This window comes from Simochromis diagramma, unplaced genomic scaffold (assembly GCF_900408965.1).
Source record: "Simochromis diagramma unplaced genomic scaffold, fSimDia1.1 OVJJ01000421.1, whole genome shotgun sequence".
NCBI classification, from domain to species: domain Eukaryota; kingdom Metazoa; phylum Chordata; class Actinopteri; order Cichliformes; family Cichlidae; genus Simochromis; species Simochromis diagramma.
The window spans coordinates 8,597,742-8,615,257 of record NW_024387250.1 but is presented as its reverse complement, the minus strand read 5'-3'; the positions used below and the strand labels follow the sequence as shown (position 1 = coordinate 8,615,257).

Below are 17,516 nucleotides of genomic sequence, written 5' to 3'. Positions count from 1 at the left end.
AGCAGAGAAATGAGAAATTTGAGAGCAAGCGTGGGAATGTGTGCCATCTAAGACGTGTCGGTACCGGTTATGGCTCTGCGAATTTCTGTGGCAGCGGCCTCTCTCATCTCCAGCGATGCCTGCTCGCTGTACCAGGCAGTGTGGGGTGTGCAGATCAAGTTGGGGGCGTCTTTTAGAGGACCTTGGGAAAAACTGCTGAGCAGCAAATAAAGACAGAAACGGGGAAGTTAAATACAAGAGGAAGAAAACATTATTTCTATTGAACTGAACTTATAAACAAAGGATGATGCTGAAAGCACCTGAAAGGTTCTGACTCATGGACGTCCAAGGCGGCGCCCCGTATCCTTCCTTCTTTCAGGGCCTGAGCCAAAGCCTTCTCATCCACTAGACCCCCACGTGCACAGTTGACCAAGAAAGCACCTTGACGCATCTACACACAGAGCAGCACAGCATTCAGTGTTCATCTCTCGATAAAAATGTCTCACTTCAACAAATAACAGCATGCGTGCTTTTGTGATGGCACACACAGAGGGCTGCTGTCACTGGCTCAATGCTGCACGGGAAGCAAAAACAAGGCTTCTGTTAATAATAAAACGGGACACGTAAATGACACCGATGCCTTCAAATTCAATTGCTTTTATGTGATGATTTCAGTTATTAAGGTAAAAAATCTACCTGGCTCCTATGTGAAAAAATTATTCCTGCAATCGAGTGTTTGTGATAACTGATATTGAGTCTTTCACGTTGTTGTGGAGGAATTTTGGTCCACTCTTCTTTGCAGGATTGCTTTAATTCAGCCACATTGGAGGATTTTTGAACATCAACAGGCTTTTTAAAGTCATTCCAAAACACCTCAATCACATTTAAGTCTGGACTGGGACCCGGCCACTGCAAAACCAGTCGGAGGTTGACTTCCTGATGTGCTTCACATCACTGAACTTCTGCATAACCCAAGTGTGCATGAGCTGCAGGGCTTAAATTGATAGCTGGATATTCCACTTCAGGATTTTCTGGCAGAGGAAGGAATTCATGGTTCCACCTACTACAGCAAGTCACCCAGGTCCTGAAGCAGCAAATCAGCCCCAGACCATCACACTACCACCACCATGTTTGACTGTTGCTATGATGGTTCTTTTATCGAGTGGGACTCAAACCTTCCAAAAAGGGATCATCAGGATGTTTGTTCGCAAGCATTCTTTTTGGTAAGCAGTGGCTTTCTCCTTGAAGTCTCCCATGGATGTCTTTTTTTTGCCCAGTCTCTTTCTTATTGTTGAATCATGAACTCTGAGGCACACAATGCCTGCAGTTCTTTAGATGTTGTCCTGGGTTCTCTTCAAAATTATTCTTGCAGTAATTTAGGTAGGTTGACCACGCCTGGGAAGTTTCACCACTCTTCCAAATTTTCTCCATTTGTGGATAATGACTCTCTCTGCGGTTCGCTGGAGTTCTAAAGCCCTAGAAATGGCTTTTTAACCCTTTCCAGACTGCAAGATGTGGGAGCGAATGGTGGTGGAACATGATTCTGAGTTTTTATCTTTAGAGTGTGGCCCGAGTGAGAGTTTCTGCAGAGCATGGTGTGATGTGTGGGGTTTTGGGGGAGGGTTTTTTTTTTATTTTTAGATTTTTTTCGCCTAATTCACTTTGTCAGACAGGTTCTATTTATGTGATTCTTGATTCAGCAGAACTGGCAGTAATCAGATCTGGGTGTGTCTAGTGAAAAGACTGGGGGTTGGGGGTGGAAATCATCACTTAAACACTGCTTTTCTGATTTACTAAGGAGAACTTTGTCTAATATTAAAATCTTTAAATGATCTGAACCATATAAATATGACAAATGTGCAAGTTGGCTGCATTCATGATAATGCTTAAGATCAAACAGCTCAATTTTTGTTTCTGTAAGATAAACACAAGTACTAATATGCGCTTCTGTACGTTTGCAGTACAGGTTAAGTTCTATAGGTGGCAGCAGTGACCAGGAAAAGACTGTAGAGGCGCTTCTTGTATTCTTAGTGCTACAGAGACAAAAACTTGACAAGACATGTGTTATACTGCTAAAAAAAAGAGTTTATTAAATATATAAGAAAGTCAAGTTACTGTGTTCTATTTGGGTCAGAACTATTTAATTTCATTAGCATTTAAAAAATAAAAATATATTTTCTGTCCTATAAATGTACTGTATATGGTTTGTGAAAAACATGCACCAGACCAGACTTTGACTGCACATGCTCCTACACCCACATACTCACATATACTCTGGCAGTGTTTGGGAGACACTAGAAAGCTACAAAAGGACAGAAACAACATGGAAGAACAGCCTGATTATGTTAACACCCCCTGCCTACCACTTTACAGATGCAGATGGATCCGCATATTTGATTTGTCACAGATTTTTACGCCCCTTCCTGACACAGTCCTCCCAGAGATTTGTGCCTCCACCACCCACCACTCTAAAGAAAAAAACTCAGAATCATGTTCCACCACCATCCACTCCCAAATATATAGTCAGAATTCAGAGATTGTCCAAACACCTGTGTTTCTTTGCTTGATCCTAGCACTCATTAAAAGCTCGCTTTAACAGCCTGTTATTTTAAGTTGCCAACAAAGGAGCGCTGGCAGTCTAGATAAACCCAAGGCTGGCTGACTCGGCTGCTGGTCTGGTCTGAAGCTGTCCTACCAGCCTCAAGGAGAAAGCGCTCCTGCCAAGGCGAGACAATCTCCCTTTACCTCATGTCAGAATTTCCCGGTCCCCCCACCTGTTTGATGGTGAAGTCGTTGATGAGGTGGTGGTTGTGTTCGTTCAGGTTGCAGTGCAGGGAGACGCAGTCGCTCTGGTAGAGCAGGTCCTGGAGAGTATAGACTCGCTGCACGCCCAGCGAGCGCTCCAAGCCGTCCTGGAGGTAGGGGTCGTAGAAGATCACGTTGAAGCCAAACGCCTTGGCCCGCATGGCCACTGCCTGGCCTGAACGACCTGAGGCGGCCACGAGAGGAGAAAGAGCATCAACTAACCTTACTTTTAATAGGTGTTAGTGAAATGTGTCGGCAGCTGCTTAATGTATTGATAGGAATTCAGGTCAGACATTTAAATATTATCATTAGCTTCTGCTATACTTTGTGTTCAGTGCCTATTATATAATATCAGACTCTGAAGGTGTCCTGATGGGTCATGCACAGGAGGAAGCAGATCCTTTAATCTGTGTAAGACGCACATTGTGGTGGGATCTGGGGAAGTTGTTCTATAAAATTATGCAGTGAGGCAGGGTGCACCTGCTAAAAGAAGCTAGTGTCCTTGGGGAATACACTAGCTATGAAGAAGTTTGTGTACTGTTAGACAAATAGATAGTACGTGTCAAAGAAACATCCACACAAATGCTGGAACTCGAGGTTTCCCAGTCGAACACTGCCCGGAGAATCACACTGACGTCTGTTCTCATCTCGGGTTAAGGTTCATCCAACCAGCCCACCTTTCTTAAAGTTTGGGTGCTCATGTGTCTACTGAATTTGCTTTGGGCAGTGGATAGAGGACGACGTTCTCCAGTTATAGAGGGATATGTGTTTTTTTACTTCTCTTTCAGAGCCAACATGAAAGTTTTCAGCATTTTTGCAGTTGTAACTAAATAATCATTCTTATTTACTTGACCTACAGAGCTTACCAAATGTATTAGACCAAAACTTAATGCAAGAATTGTGCCAAAGCTGCACTAACAGTACTGGTAATTACCAAAAATTATTTTGTAATGAATCTGTAATGAATAATCTATCAGTATGTCCAAGCTCTTTAATTAAAACGATATTTTTAAACCTAAAATATAATTGTCATTGTTATTTGTGAATATTCAATATGTATTTACATAAAAGTAGAAAAGTAGACTCTTTTTTTAAATAAGATGCCAAATAACAAATAACAGGTCTAATGTTATGCAGAGAATTGGATTCAGTTTGTTTTGTGGTTAATAAATAACAATATAATTTTAGTTTTAAACATGTTTTTGACAGATTTCGAAAATATGTGTGGGTTTTTTTGACAGGTGGTCTGTATCATTGGTTTCAATGCTGTGGCTAATCATTCAATATGCACTTTTCAGCTCTGCACGCTTTCTGCAATAAAACCCAAACCAAGCAACTCACCAAATCCGATCAGGCCCAACGTCTCTCCTCGGATCCTGGCTGCTCCTGACGCCACCTCCCGGATCTGCTCCACGCTCTGGACCCGCGTGCCCTCCCGGAGAGCCTGGTACAGCCAGGTGTTTCGCCGGTACAGGTTAAGGATGTGACAAAGCGTCGAGTCTGCTGTTTCTTCTACGGCCGCTGAGGGAATATTACACACTGCAATGCCTGGACAAGGAGAGATAGCAATTTAGTCGACTACTGCTGTAACAATATTGCTTCACAGATTACTGTCACTGCTTTGGAGAGAGAGAGATCCATTTGCTAGTATTTTATTTTACGAAATAAATGGCAGGATATTTCTCCGTCTTTACGACTTACTACAGAATAAAATCCCGCTGTGTATAAAACTGAAATATGAATGATAAGAGGATCGTTCTAATTGCTAATTATGCCCACCAAAAGACTGGCAGCGTACTGAAATATAGGAGCGCAAATGACAATAATTAGGATATCACACAAATCCTGTTCTCATACCAAACATATGCCGACGGGGCCAAATGGGAATCACAGGGAGAGTTTGATATCAGTCGGAGCAGCTGCTCTGCATGTGAAATTAGCTCTGTTACATCTACTGTTTACAGTAAACTCCTGTACATATGTGTCGCGTAAACATCGCGAGCAGAGTTTGATTTGGTCCTCCTCCGCGATGCATATTTTCCACTTGATGAATCATCCTTTATGTTTTCTCTTTGTAGTGAATGAGCTAGCCACACGAGCAGATAGGCTCCTTCATTATTCACGCCGCGTGATTACGCTCCGCGCCTGAGCCGCCCTGCTCGCAACGCTCATCTTTCGTGTGCATCTGTCCCTCAGTCTCACCGAGCTCCCCGGCAGCCTTGATGTCGATGTTGTCGTAGCCGCTGCCGATGCGAATGATGATGCGCAGCGCCTTGAACTTCTCCAAGTCCTCTCTGGTCAGGGTGATGGTGTGGTACATCATGGCCCCTACGGCCTCATTCAGCACCTGGGGGACATCAGAGAGGATAAGGCCTCATCATCATCACTGCTTATGTCCACAGCCATTATTAGTTGAACATTTTCATCTGCATTTATATTGCTACCCCAATGTCATTACTGTTCTTAATCATCCTCAACCCGGCACTGATATTCAGATGGCTCTTCTGTAACAGCCAACATGAATATGCGTGCTCTCGCTACCTCCCATCTTCCCAAAGTTTATGTCCGCTATTCTTCATCTAAATGCAAATGGATTGTTTATATGTGCACTAAAATATGAGTGATTGCCTTTGTGTTTACTGTACAATGAGTGCTTGCCAAAGCTGGTTTTTGTCACAACACATCCATTCAAACTGTATGCAAACAAGGTTAGAATGGATGCAGGCAGGACAATAAAGTAGACTGACAGCTGCTGAGAAACCCACAAAGCATAAACAAGTAGATTCTGCAAGCCAAGGGCTGTTAAGTAACCGGTCTGAATTCACATCCTGCTAACTAAATTAACCCTAGCCGAGCCAGAACAGCGCAGCCGTGAATTTCCACAGAGCATTCACAGTGGAGCTATCTGAAGGAAGGGCTGGGTGCTAAACTCAAGGTTAAAGCTCTCCTCGTGCATCGCTCTCATTACTCGAGTAAAGCGGGCCAGCTGGAGAAGGACAAACAGGGATACAAGCTGAGTGTACATGAAGTGGAAACTGTGAGAAAAATTACGTTTTCTTTCTGTGGTATTCATGGCTGTTTAAAAAAGTGCCGCTCTGAGCTGATACATCACGTGCTCCTTCGCATTTAAACACAGCAAAGGATCGTGATTACTGCAATCCATTTCAATTTGTGTGGAGATTAAACTTGAAATATGTTTGCAGTTGTGTTTGAAAGGTGAGAAGAAGAATATTTCTGTTTTCAGTCTTTACACTAAACTAAGCCCAACATATCTCTCCTTTAGCAAATGAAAGCGTGTGCCACTTACAGTCACGTGAAAAAGAAACGGCACCCTCTTTCTGATACATAAGGTTTTATATATCAGGATACACTGACAAATCAGCTGGCCCATATCAAGTCTTAAAATTAGGTAAATATGTCACACATTTCAATCAGGTCATTGTAGAATCTTGATTATTTTCTATTTCAGCCATTTCAGGGATTGTTGTCCTGTTGCATGACCCAGTTTTAACCTGATGGCCTCACAGAATCTAGAATACTTTTGTATAAGGAGGAGTTCATGGTTGACTCAAAGACTGCAAGGTGACCAGGACCCAAATCATCACCCCTCCACCACCATGCTTCACCGTTTGTACGAGTTATTTGTGCTGAAATTCAGTGTTTTGATTTGTTTTCTTTATAATTGGTACTGTGCATTGTAGTCAAACATCTCCACTGTGAACATTGTTCCAGACGTCTTGTGGTTTTTTAAGATGAACTTTGCAAACCTAAGCCGTGCTCCTTTAGAGACAAGGGACTTTCTCCTGGCAACCCTTCCAAACAAGTTAGTTTCTGTGTAACACATCACGCACTGTTGCTCACACCAGGTTATATTTACCTAATTGCATGACCTACTCAAAACCAGATGACTTTTCATTCCTGTCCTAATCTGTAAAATCTTAGAACAGAGAGAGGGTGTAGTTCCTTTTTCACATGACCATAGCTTCTGAGGTGCCGGTAGGCTTATTGTTGGCTTTAAACCAACAAGCTAAGCTAAGTTAATCACCTGCAGCTGCTTCTAGCTCCAAAACCCATTTCACTACAACAATGAAGCAAACTTCAATCAGTTATTTGACCACTTTCCTCTGCACTTTAAGCACCTTGTTATGCAATCACAGGCTTGGGGGCTTCAGAGGAAAGTTTTGAATTTTGGAGTTGGGGTTTGTTGAGTTTTTGTGTCGGAAAGGGAAAAAGGATTGCTGATTGGCAGCTAGTGTGAAGATGGAGTTGATGGAGGGATGAATGTAAAGAACAAATCAATTCACTTCAGTTTTACTTATATAGCTCCCAATCACAGCAGCAGTTGCCTCAAGGTGCTTTATATTGTATGGTAAAGACCCTACAACAATACAGAGAACAGAGAAAATCTAAGACACATCAAGTCAAGCACGATCAATTTTTTAAATAATACATTTACTGCTCATATATTTTAAGACTATAGCTGAACATCTTTGTTTAATGCCCTACTTTTCCTAACACTTGTCAACCGAAAGCTTAAAAATACTAAATTAACTAACATTTCTCCAACATAAAATCTTTTTCTCAATTATATCTGCAAAAGTGATCACTTTTCAATAGAATATCAGCTGCAGTTACTTTTATAATGACGTCAAAGACACTTTTAAAGCGCACCACTTTGTATCTTCAGAAATCCGAAGGATCTTCTTTGTCCTTTCAAGGACGGCACTGTTCCAGGGAATACGCCAGAAGTACTTTCTAATAAATTCCTTTTAACGCGTGCTCGGCAGAAGACGAGGTGTTTTTTGCAGGCTTGCAGTTGCACATTGAGAGCTCAAGAGCTACAGTTTAGTACGGAGTCTTTAAGTGAAGCATAACTCAAACACTGCATCTGCTCACTTCCAGGCAGTCACAGAAAGAGACGGCAGCATGCTTGTGTTTGCACCCTAAGAGTTTGTTTATGTGCACGTGTGTGAACACTGCTTCAGCTCTTGTAGTGAGGTTGGTGGAAGGTGTGTGTGTGTTTGTGTGTTTAACCTCTGCTGTGCAGTTACAGTCATGGGACCGTTGCCAGCATCTATACTCCCAGATGGATCCTCTGTGTGAGAAATGTATTCATAATGTCTTACTGGATGCTTTTGTGTGTCGTGTGTGTGTCTGTAAGGTGAAAATAAGGTGAAATATCAACCGTTTGGTTTCTTTTTAAGCATAAATGTTTTCAACACATTCAATCAGACCCATTTTTCATTACACATTTACAACAACTGAAATATTTTGAACACGGTAGCAAATATGGAAATATGGTAGCATTTTCTCTGAAACTGACATGGCATGAATTGGAAGGCTTCCTTTCCTCTTTGTGAGCGTGAAGACACAAACCCTCCAGCTTGGACTGTAAAATTGCTGCTCGCTGGCTCCAGTGCATAGACAGTAAAATAAGACAAATGTTTCACCCACTCTGGCTGAGAACAATTATACTGCATTTCTATTACCAGCCGCCTCCTCCTCCTCCTCCTCGTCCTTATTTAACAAAGCAGCACTTCAGCACCCAGTGGGATTAGAGTCAGTGATGAAACCATTATAGCTGAACTGGGAGAGTGGAACAAGCCAGTGGGCTGAAATATTATTAAAACATTAGAGAGGAGGAGACGGAGAGGGAGGAAAGAGATGATTCTACTGCACTCGACTGAGAGCAAATATTTCAAGAAAAACATTAAAAGCCCAAGCTGTGTCAGTATCACAGTCTGTGCTCCTGCAGATACTGCCACTGGGGCTTCTACAAGTGTTACAGCGAGCATCACCTTGCAAGAAAACGTCAATAATTGGTCTGACATAAATCTAATATGTAGTGCATCTTAAAACTGTTAAATGTCAAAATATGGAAATTATGAGGAGGAAGAGTCAAATCTCTAAGGAAAGAAATGGAAAATGTTGGGCTTCTTTATTCAGTTAGAACATAATAATATAAAATACATTATAATATAATAATAATAGACACAATGGCCACTTAGGCCAGTGAGCGTGCCTTGCTAATACTGGATTTGATCCACTTTTGCCCTCAGAACTCCATTAATTCGGAATGGCACAGATTCGACAAGGTGTTGGGAAACCAAAGGTTCTTGGCTTGTTTGAGCTCTGGTTATTGTCAAGTTCAAAAGCCCAGTTCGAGATGATTTGAAATTTGTGTAATGGGACTAACATGGCTAGCAACAGCAATACTCAGATACTATTGAGTACTGGTCCCAAAGTGTGCCAACACTATTTCAACACTATGAGCAGCCTGAAACACTGATACAAGGGAGGATGGCTCAATGCTTTCATCTTGTTTACAGTAAATTCCTACTATCCAAAAAGAAACTGAGACTCATCAGACCACGTGACATTTTTTCCAATCATCTACTGTCCTATTTTGTCGAGTCCGTGTGAACTACAGCCCCTGTTCCTGTTCTTAGCTTGCAGGAGTGGCACACGGTGTGGTCTTCTGCTGCTGCAGCCCATCTGCTTCGAGGCCATTCTCCTCTAACATCTGGAATCAACAAGACTTCGCCCAAAGAACTGAAGTTCACTGGATAGTTTTCGTATCAGAGCATTTTCTGTTAACCCTAGAGCTCGCCGTGTGGAAAAATCCCAGCGGATAACCAGTTTCTGAAATAGTCAGACTGGCACTAACAACTATGCCCCGTTCAAAGTCACTTAAATCCCCTCTGAAATCTGACGGTGTACCTTTTCATGTATCTCCTGCGTGGACTGAGCGTCACAGAAAGCCACGGTGGCTAGATCTTTGAGGATGGGCATCTCCACAGTGCAGTCGCGCCCATCCAGCAGCGCCACCAGAGGGCGCGGGTGCATAGGCCCGTTCATTATCTGGGGCCGAATACCTGCAGGGAGACAGAGAGGAGAAGGAGTTAATTATTTATGTTTGGCACACACCGTCAAATGAGCGAAGGAAGAAGCAGGAAAATGCAGGGAAATCCATGTCGCAGTGGGAAGTGCTGGACCGGTGTGTGTGTGGGCTGTGATATCAGTGGCACACACACACACAAACACGTGAGTGAGATCGATACACTTAAACTTGACTTTAAACCACTGTCATCATCTCCCTTACCTGGCAACACTGGTCGATATCACACACTCGCACCCACACACCAGCGATATGACTACCCCCCTGGTCTCTTGCTGTTATCCACACTGTTTCCAGGCAACAGGTCCTTTCACCCTGTGAGGTCATCACCTCCATTATCCTATCACCATACAGAACCCAGCAGGCCTTCACTGTGTGAATATCTGTACCTTCTGGACTCTGACAGCACTTTATCTGCAGTAATTCAATTTAAACTTGATGCTCCTCTCCAGGAGTTTGCAGCTGGTCACTGAGACACTATACAGTGGCCTGTTAGGGTAAAAAAAAAGTGAGTGTTCGACTTTAAACACTTTCCTGAAAATCAATGCGATGATCTCTTCTTTGGGTGATCATAAAACAGCGCAGCTTCTATTAAGAAAAACAATCTCACAGTGTGGAGCCAAAGTCTGGTTAAAAGAGGGAAAAGGAGGGAAAAGAAAGGAGGAGGGGGGTCCACACACCATCACCACCACCACTCTCTGGCTCCCTGCTGCCTGTTGTCATGGTGATTAGAGGATTTGGGCAGGATTATGAAATATTTTATTTAGTGGCATCTGCGCTGGTGGTGAGGACGTCCAAGCCTGCTCGCGCTATGTCTGTCTCTCTAACTGCTCCATAGCAAGGACAGTGTTTGTGACCTCCACAACTACACCATGTTAACATATGTACTGCAGGCAGATCAGAAGAGAGTAATGTAAAGTAAAAAAAAAAAAAAAAAAAAAAGGAAGACGTGCATGCAGCAGTATTTCTGCGCCAGCAGGCTTGTTTTTTGGTTTTTTTTTTTTTATTCTGGACAGAAGACAGCCTTCTGAAATTGTATTTTCTTTTCTTTTAAGGACCTGGAAATAAATTTCCTCAGTCAGCTCGTTACTATGTTTGACACAAACCCAAACACTTCTGCAAAAGTTTAAATAGCCTGGGCATTTCTGTGCATTTTTTTTTTTTTGGGGGGGGACGGGGACGGGGGGGGGGGGGGGGGGGGGGACGGACGGACGACACTTCCTGCAGGTGCAAAGAGTTGGGGGAAGCTCTCTATCAATGATATTGCATTTCTCTTATTTTTTGGAATACATGGCAGCTTGGCAGCATCGCGGCTCATTGGTTAGCACTCTTGGCTCACAGCAAGAGGGTCCTAGTTTCAAAAGCAGGCAGGGCCCTTTTCTCTGGCAGCTCTGGTTTCTCTTGCAGAAATAAAACCAAACATACTTGTTTATCGCCACCGTTGTCAGGCCAGGCTGCTCTTACAAAAGAGATTCTTAATCTCCAGAATTTCAAGAAAAACCAAGAGTCCAATATTTATCTGTCGAGTTGAGTGTTCCCACTTTCATCTATGACTGGTGACCAGAAGAATAAGGCTGCGGATACAAGCGGCAGCAAATGAGCTTCCTCCAGAGGGTGGAGACTGATAAGGAGGAGTAGACCAAAATCCTCACCCAAAGGGAACCAGCTGCAGTGGTTCAGGCATTGGATAGGGCTGCCTACTGAACATCTCCTGGGTGAGGGATTTCAGGCAGTTCCCACTAGAAGAAGACTGTGGAGCAGAAGTAGTACACTTGGTAGACATTATGTCTCTCAGTCGGTTTGAGAAGGCCTCAGCATCTCAAGGGAAGAGCTGGAGGAAGCAGCTGGGTAGAGGGTGGGCTGGCGCTTAGTGTCCTGCTCCCAAGCCCCAAGCCCGAATGAGTGGCAGAAAATGGACGGACAGATGGATGGATGGAGCTGTGTGTTTTGGCTGCTGCCATCTTGGATTTTTGAAGCGACAGATCTGAAGCATAAACTGTTTAATCATCTATTTGACTCCAACTGGGAAGATAATTACAAAAAATATTGTGAATAATAAGATGTGAAACCAGAGATTGAGACCATAAACTCACCAGGAAAGTGTTTAATGAGGTGATAAATGAAGTGAACATTAGCATCAGTTGCTTGCAAACTTTTATACACTCATATAAAGTCGCCCCCAGCTGGCCGTTAGACATTTCTACAGCGGCGTCACTTTTCAGACCGCATGTTGTCAAGGTATGCAGTGCACATGCACACATGCAACAGGAGGAGTAACTCATGGGGAATTCAATGACTGCACACATGAGCTACTTTCAACAGCTCACAACAACATAGCATGTAGCTCAACATGTTTGGTTTGGCAGAGTTTTACACTGGATACCTTTCCTGACGCAACCCCGAAGGGATTTGTGACTCTGGCTGGAATCAAACTTGCAACCTTCTGCTTGCCAAGCAAATGTGCACGCAGTCTGTACACATAAAGCTACACAAAAAAATGAATAACAGCCTGTTGTTCTACATCCAACATCGAGAAATGGAAACTCTGGGTTAATTTAAAAAGGAGCTTTGCAGATTGTCGTCACCATCCCAGCTCTGGCTGTGATATTAGCTGACATACAAACACGTGCATGTATTTTTATGGGGTTATTTAATCGAATACTCTGGTTCTATTACTCTGTTATACTCAGTGAAATGTCAAAATATGGGGCCAGGGAGTAAAACTGCAGTGAGGAAAAACTTGAGACTCTGTATCATCATATCTTTAAAATTTAACAGCTCAAGTGGATTGCCTATTTGTTGGATGGATTTGAAGACAAGACTGATTACTTTTAAAGCTCCGGATGGGCATTTAAAGGAGAAATACGCCAATCTTTCACCTCACAATTGTATGAAATCTTCTGCAACCCCGGAGGGAAACGAAAGTGTGTGACATTATTAACAGAAGGCATGAGTCACAAACTCAAGTAGCGGGGTATAAAAGAAGCGGAGTTCGCAGGGTGGCAGGGTTTAATGAAAGAGGCTGCAGAGTTGCATTATGGGAAAAGTTTCTCCATTGAGGCCTCTGTTGCTTTGATTTTAATAACGCTTTTCAAAGTCTGTTTCTTCTGAGCTCTAACTCTATGAAAGCACAGCACACAGGCCTCCCCCGTGGCTCGGTTAGCGAGCTCAAACTAGCAGATTGATTATAATCTGTTAATAGCTGCTTGAAATTCACTTTTATAGACTTGTTTAGATGAAGTGATTCTCTGTTAGTTATTACTGCCATTGTTTTGCTGGTGATTTTTTTTATGTTATTGCTTTGGTTCTATGTTTTATGTTTTGCTGAATTTATGAGTTTTACAACAGATATATGAGCCACTTTATAACTCAGCTTCATAAAATACTTTGGAGATAAAGAGACAGTTTTTATTATATTCTATTATATGACAGCCATTACTAATATTATTACTGTGCAGTGCTTTGGGGGATATTATTGAAGCAATATTATTTGCAAATGTGTGCGGACAGTTGTGACTATTTCAGTCTGTATGTCTGTATCTGATTTGTGAATACAAGCGAAGATCTGTCTTCAGATTAAAACTGCGTCACTTGAAATGTGTGCAATCACCAATAATATGTTTTGCTGATGTGTATACAACTTTAGAAAACTGTAAATGCAGTCAAAAAAATAATTAGAAAACTCTAACTAATTAGTATCAAGAACAAATGATAATTATTAGTTTCCAGCAAAGACACTTATGTCGTCTTTCTATAGCCAGGGTTTTTATTTTACTTCACCTGCATTCTGCTTCCCTTGCGGTGAATCTACAGCCTGTGAAAGTGGTGGAAGTGTCTAGTGATTTAACCATAGTCCTGCTGGGCTGTAAAGGTAGATAGTATATCAAAAGCAAAAAGTCAGGCACCAGTCGCCCAGGGCTAGAGACCAGTTGGTGACTGCCTGGCAACCACTGGTCGCCAGGGAAAAGTGAGTATTCCCCAACTTGCTGCAGGTGAAATCAACTGCTAAAACTACAAACAAGTATGCTTTGACACCAGTCAGCGACTGTCCCCCTGGTAAGCACCATTTACTAAGGAAAAATGTGTATTCACAAACTAGTTGGCAGTTGCTTGCTGTCACTAGGTGAAATTGGTGCAAAGGAGTAAACAGTGCTTCGCTGAAAACCTCTTTGTAATCGATTTGTTCACCAGCAGACTGCAGCAGTTGTTTGCATGGAAGACACCTACCAAAGCCAGCACAAGGAGATTTTTGGTGCAGCTCCCTCTTCATGACTGATTTTACGCAGCGATTACCAGCAGCAACCACTCTGCCAACCAGTTCAGGGAATACATATATTCTTCCCTAGCGACCAGACATTCCCAGATAGATGCCATCTGGTCTGCAGGGTTTTGTGACTGAGGAAATTGGGGAACTGTGTTAGCAAAGGCTGCGATAGACTGTTTTGTCTCTCTTTTCTGCTCTTCTCGTCCCCTGACTCCTCATTGGTCAAGCATGGCAGTCCCTCCCTGGGAGTGGTTCTACTGGAGGTCCCTTCCTGTTCAAAAGGCGTTCTTCCTCCCCAGTGTCACCAAATGCTTGCTAACAGGGGATCATCTGACTTTTAGAGTTCTCTTTACCTTACCTGTCGTAAACTGACAGTAGGTACTCTAAACTGAATAAATATCACATGCTCTTAGCAGGTGAGTCACTAGTTAATTCCTGATGGCCCCTCCATCTAGCTTTGCTGTCATAACTGAGGAGCATAGAAAATGTGAAAAAGTGTCTTTTGTTAGCCTTTGAAGCAAAGCATTCACAATTTTCACTCATAATAAAAAGACACACAAATGTTACACACACATTGAGAGGCTTGTCCACTTAAAATTCTCAGTACACAAAAAATGAATATATCTTTGGAAAGTCTCGCTCGTATTTAATATATATTATGTTTTACACCTCTATTAAGAATTCCTGCTGAAAGCAGTACTTGATACAAAGTCCTCAGAAGGTATAATCTGAAAAAAAGTGGCTTCACTGTGTTTCTTCAGAGTACAAGATGAAAGCTTTTATTATTCTCACCGGATGGACTCATTTTGTATGTGTAGGTGTGTTTGATGTGTGTTAGCGAGGTAGGTCCAGAGAGAGGACTCCAGCTCGCCAAACACACCTGTGGCTCCACAGCTTTCCCTGCGCCTTTCCTCATCACACTCCTGCCGAGTTCATTATCCGACTGCAAAATACTGCTATCATCCAGGAGTCACACACAAGGAAACATACTCGACTTGTGCATACACACACGCGAGAAAAATGCAAACACACACACCCGGAGATAAAAGGAGAAAATCAGTTGCTCATACTTTGTACACAGATAAACAAGTTGCAGCTGGCGGGAAAAATCAGTCACTTACAGGAAGTAGGTCAAAAAGCTGTTGATTAATTATTTCCTGGTGGTTAATCGTCTTTCTCCGGCCTAATAAGGCAGAACGTGGCACCGCGGTTAACACATGATGAATCTGCGGATAATTAACACTTAACAAAGCTGTTAATGTGAGTCTTAATGACTCGGATCCCTGACCAGTGATTTGAAGGAGCTCACTGGTGCTGAACAGAAAGACTGAATCTTCCTTCAGACGCTAAGCTACAGAAAAAATGACAGCGTGTCAACGAGCAACTGTACGTTTCATGTATTACAATTAAGAGACAGTTCACACAATAAGAGCAGCCAGGACAGATACTGATGTATAACATCAATAATTCTTACAACTTTACCCTCACATTTGCAAATTTTAGACTAGAAGAATCAACCGATTAAAGTAACTGCAACAATTTTTAACTGCAATAACAGTATGAGGAGGAAAAGCTCACCTAGCAGTGGTGCTAACATACACTTTTCCTTTATCATGTTTATTTAAATGAAAAAATTTGTTCATAGCTAATTGTTCTTAATCATTCCTCTCGATCATTCAGTTCCTAACAAAGAATGTCTGGTTCACTTTATGACTCAGCCACACTAGAATAAAAGTAGAACAACAACCTCCTTGGGACTAGGAAAAATTGGTGGTTGCCAAGTGATTGGAGTGAATTTTTTCCATTTCGCAGACTGATTACAACTACTTGCAGCGACCAACTGATGGCCCAGAGATTCTCTAGGCAACCACTTTTGATTGCACGATGACTCTTGAGAGCTAGCCTGTCTCTACATCACAGCAACAACTCTCAGACAGACTGGCGAAAGTTTGCAAATTGAAAATTTTAAGCGCAGACAGATTACCAACGTGCTGACTCAGTTTGCACCAGTGTCAAAATTGGTGACCAATCATTTTCGTCATATTTTTCATCAACGACCTCAAATCATCAACAAATAAAAATGAGATGAAAATACTGCGGAGAGATGAAATCCAAACATAACTATTTTAGTTGTGTGGAAAGGCAGGATGAGTTTTGGAAGTGATCCAGTCAGAGGTGATCTCTTCCTGCAGTAAGAATTGGGAGGAAGACGAGAATCGACATATGGCAACACTGCACACATTTTGCATATGATGTCTAGGAAAATAAAACACTAGTGGAGCAAGTGTAAACAGTGTGGAGCAACTCTAACTGTAAAAACCCCAAAAAATGTTACGCTTTATATTTTAGTCAACTCAGTCAACTTTAGATTTAGTCTACTATAATCTTATGAGATTTACTCCACTAAGACTAAAAGAATTTTAGTCAAGAGACTACAGTGTCGACGTGAATGTTTGTCTGCACAAATGAACACAACTCATTTGCAGCTGCAACTATTTTTTGGTTACATTGCTATGTATACGCAAGATTGCAGATTGTCTTGGGCACCATTGTGCAGTAAAACGACATCATCATTTGTGGAATTTCTGTTTCAGATCCATGGCGTTCTGGCTGGAGTTTGAATATAAGCAGTTCATGGGAATTTCTGTCAATGTGAATTACTGTAGGTGGCAACAGGTTTGCAACAGACGGCAACATATTTGCGATTTTTGTCAATTTATTACAAGTAATTGTCAATTTATAAACAGATTACATGTCAACTTGACTCCACTGAATCACAAACGGAAGTTGCTTTGAAGATGGCAACTGACTTTGAGGGGTTTCAAACCGGGTACACTATCACTAAAAATTCACAACACAAATCCTGAGGTAACCAGCCAGAAAGATGGTCAAAGCACCTTGTTTGCATTGTAAGCCATTAAGGTCTTCATGTCGTAAGCTCATCATCAGTTTTGGAAGTATTGTTGCTTTATTGTACATCTCATTACTACGGGCTTCTGTAAACCACACGTTGATTACCACAGTGTCATTATTGGTCCTTGTGGAATATAACTGGGAATTAATCAGCTTGTAGCTGCACGCGGCTGTAATAACAGTCATCTTTATAAATGCGAGCAGAAAAGTACCTTCTGTTTGCTGATTTTAGATGATTAGCTTAAGAGAATCAGGCACACTTTTTCCCCCTAATAATTACAAGATGACAATTTTGGGTTGTGTTAGGATCATGCATTAGTTATTTTGCGCTGATGAGAAAACAAAGCCGGCTTGTGGAGGTCATAAAATAATTATTCCACAGGAAAACAAACACATGACAAGCTCCGCTGTTTATTCAGATGGTAAAAAGCCCACAGGAGAGCACATAAGTGAGTCTTATCCCAATAATTCATCTCTATTTGTTGGTCTCTTGTAGAAAACCTGATTGCATCTGGTTGCTTTTCTCTCTGTATATATTAGAGTATCTGTTTATGTGCCTCTCTTTGCCTCCCCGGTGGGGTCAACGTCAGCCTGGGGTGTTTATCAGCAGCTTGCCAGCTGTTCCACCCAGCAGCCAAACCCAGAACCTGGACTCAA

General features: G+C 42.2%; 1 protein-coding gene and 1 long non-coding RNA gene across 5 annotated transcripts in view; one reads left to right on the top strand and one right to left on the bottom strand.

Annotated features, from left to right (window-relative positions):
- The window catches only part of ctbp2a (C-terminal binding protein 2a), a 79,541-nt gene that overhangs the window by 4,768 nt on the left and 57,257 nt on the right, over positions 1 to 17,516 (bottom strand). For 2 of the 4 annotated variants that reach the window (XM_040001357.1, XM_040001355.1), the window contains 6 exons: positions 9,505 to 9,659; positions 4,987 to 5,131; positions 4,126 to 4,332; positions 2,754 to 2,968; positions 300 to 430; positions 65 to 192 (listed from right to left, as the gene is read on the bottom strand). In XM_040001357.1, coding sequence (XP_039857291.1) covers positions 65 to 192; positions 300 to 430; positions 2,754 to 2,968; positions 4,126 to 4,332; positions 4,987 to 5,131; positions 9,505 to 9,659 — 981 coding nt within the window. Of the gene's footprint in view, positions 1 to 64; positions 196 to 299; positions 431 to 2,753; positions 2,969 to 4,125; positions 4,333 to 4,986; positions 5,132 to 9,504; positions 9,660 to 17,516 lie in introns of all 4 variants that reach the window. The other 2 variants (XM_040001354.1, XM_040001356.1) reach the window with 1 other exon arrangement.
- Positions 19 to 15,955, top strand: LOC120714844. Its single transcript, XR_005691517.1, has 3 exons — positions 19 to 30; positions 5,448 to 5,450; positions 15,845 to 15,955. It is a non-coding gene; the product is annotated as an uncharacterized LOC120714844 (long non-coding RNA).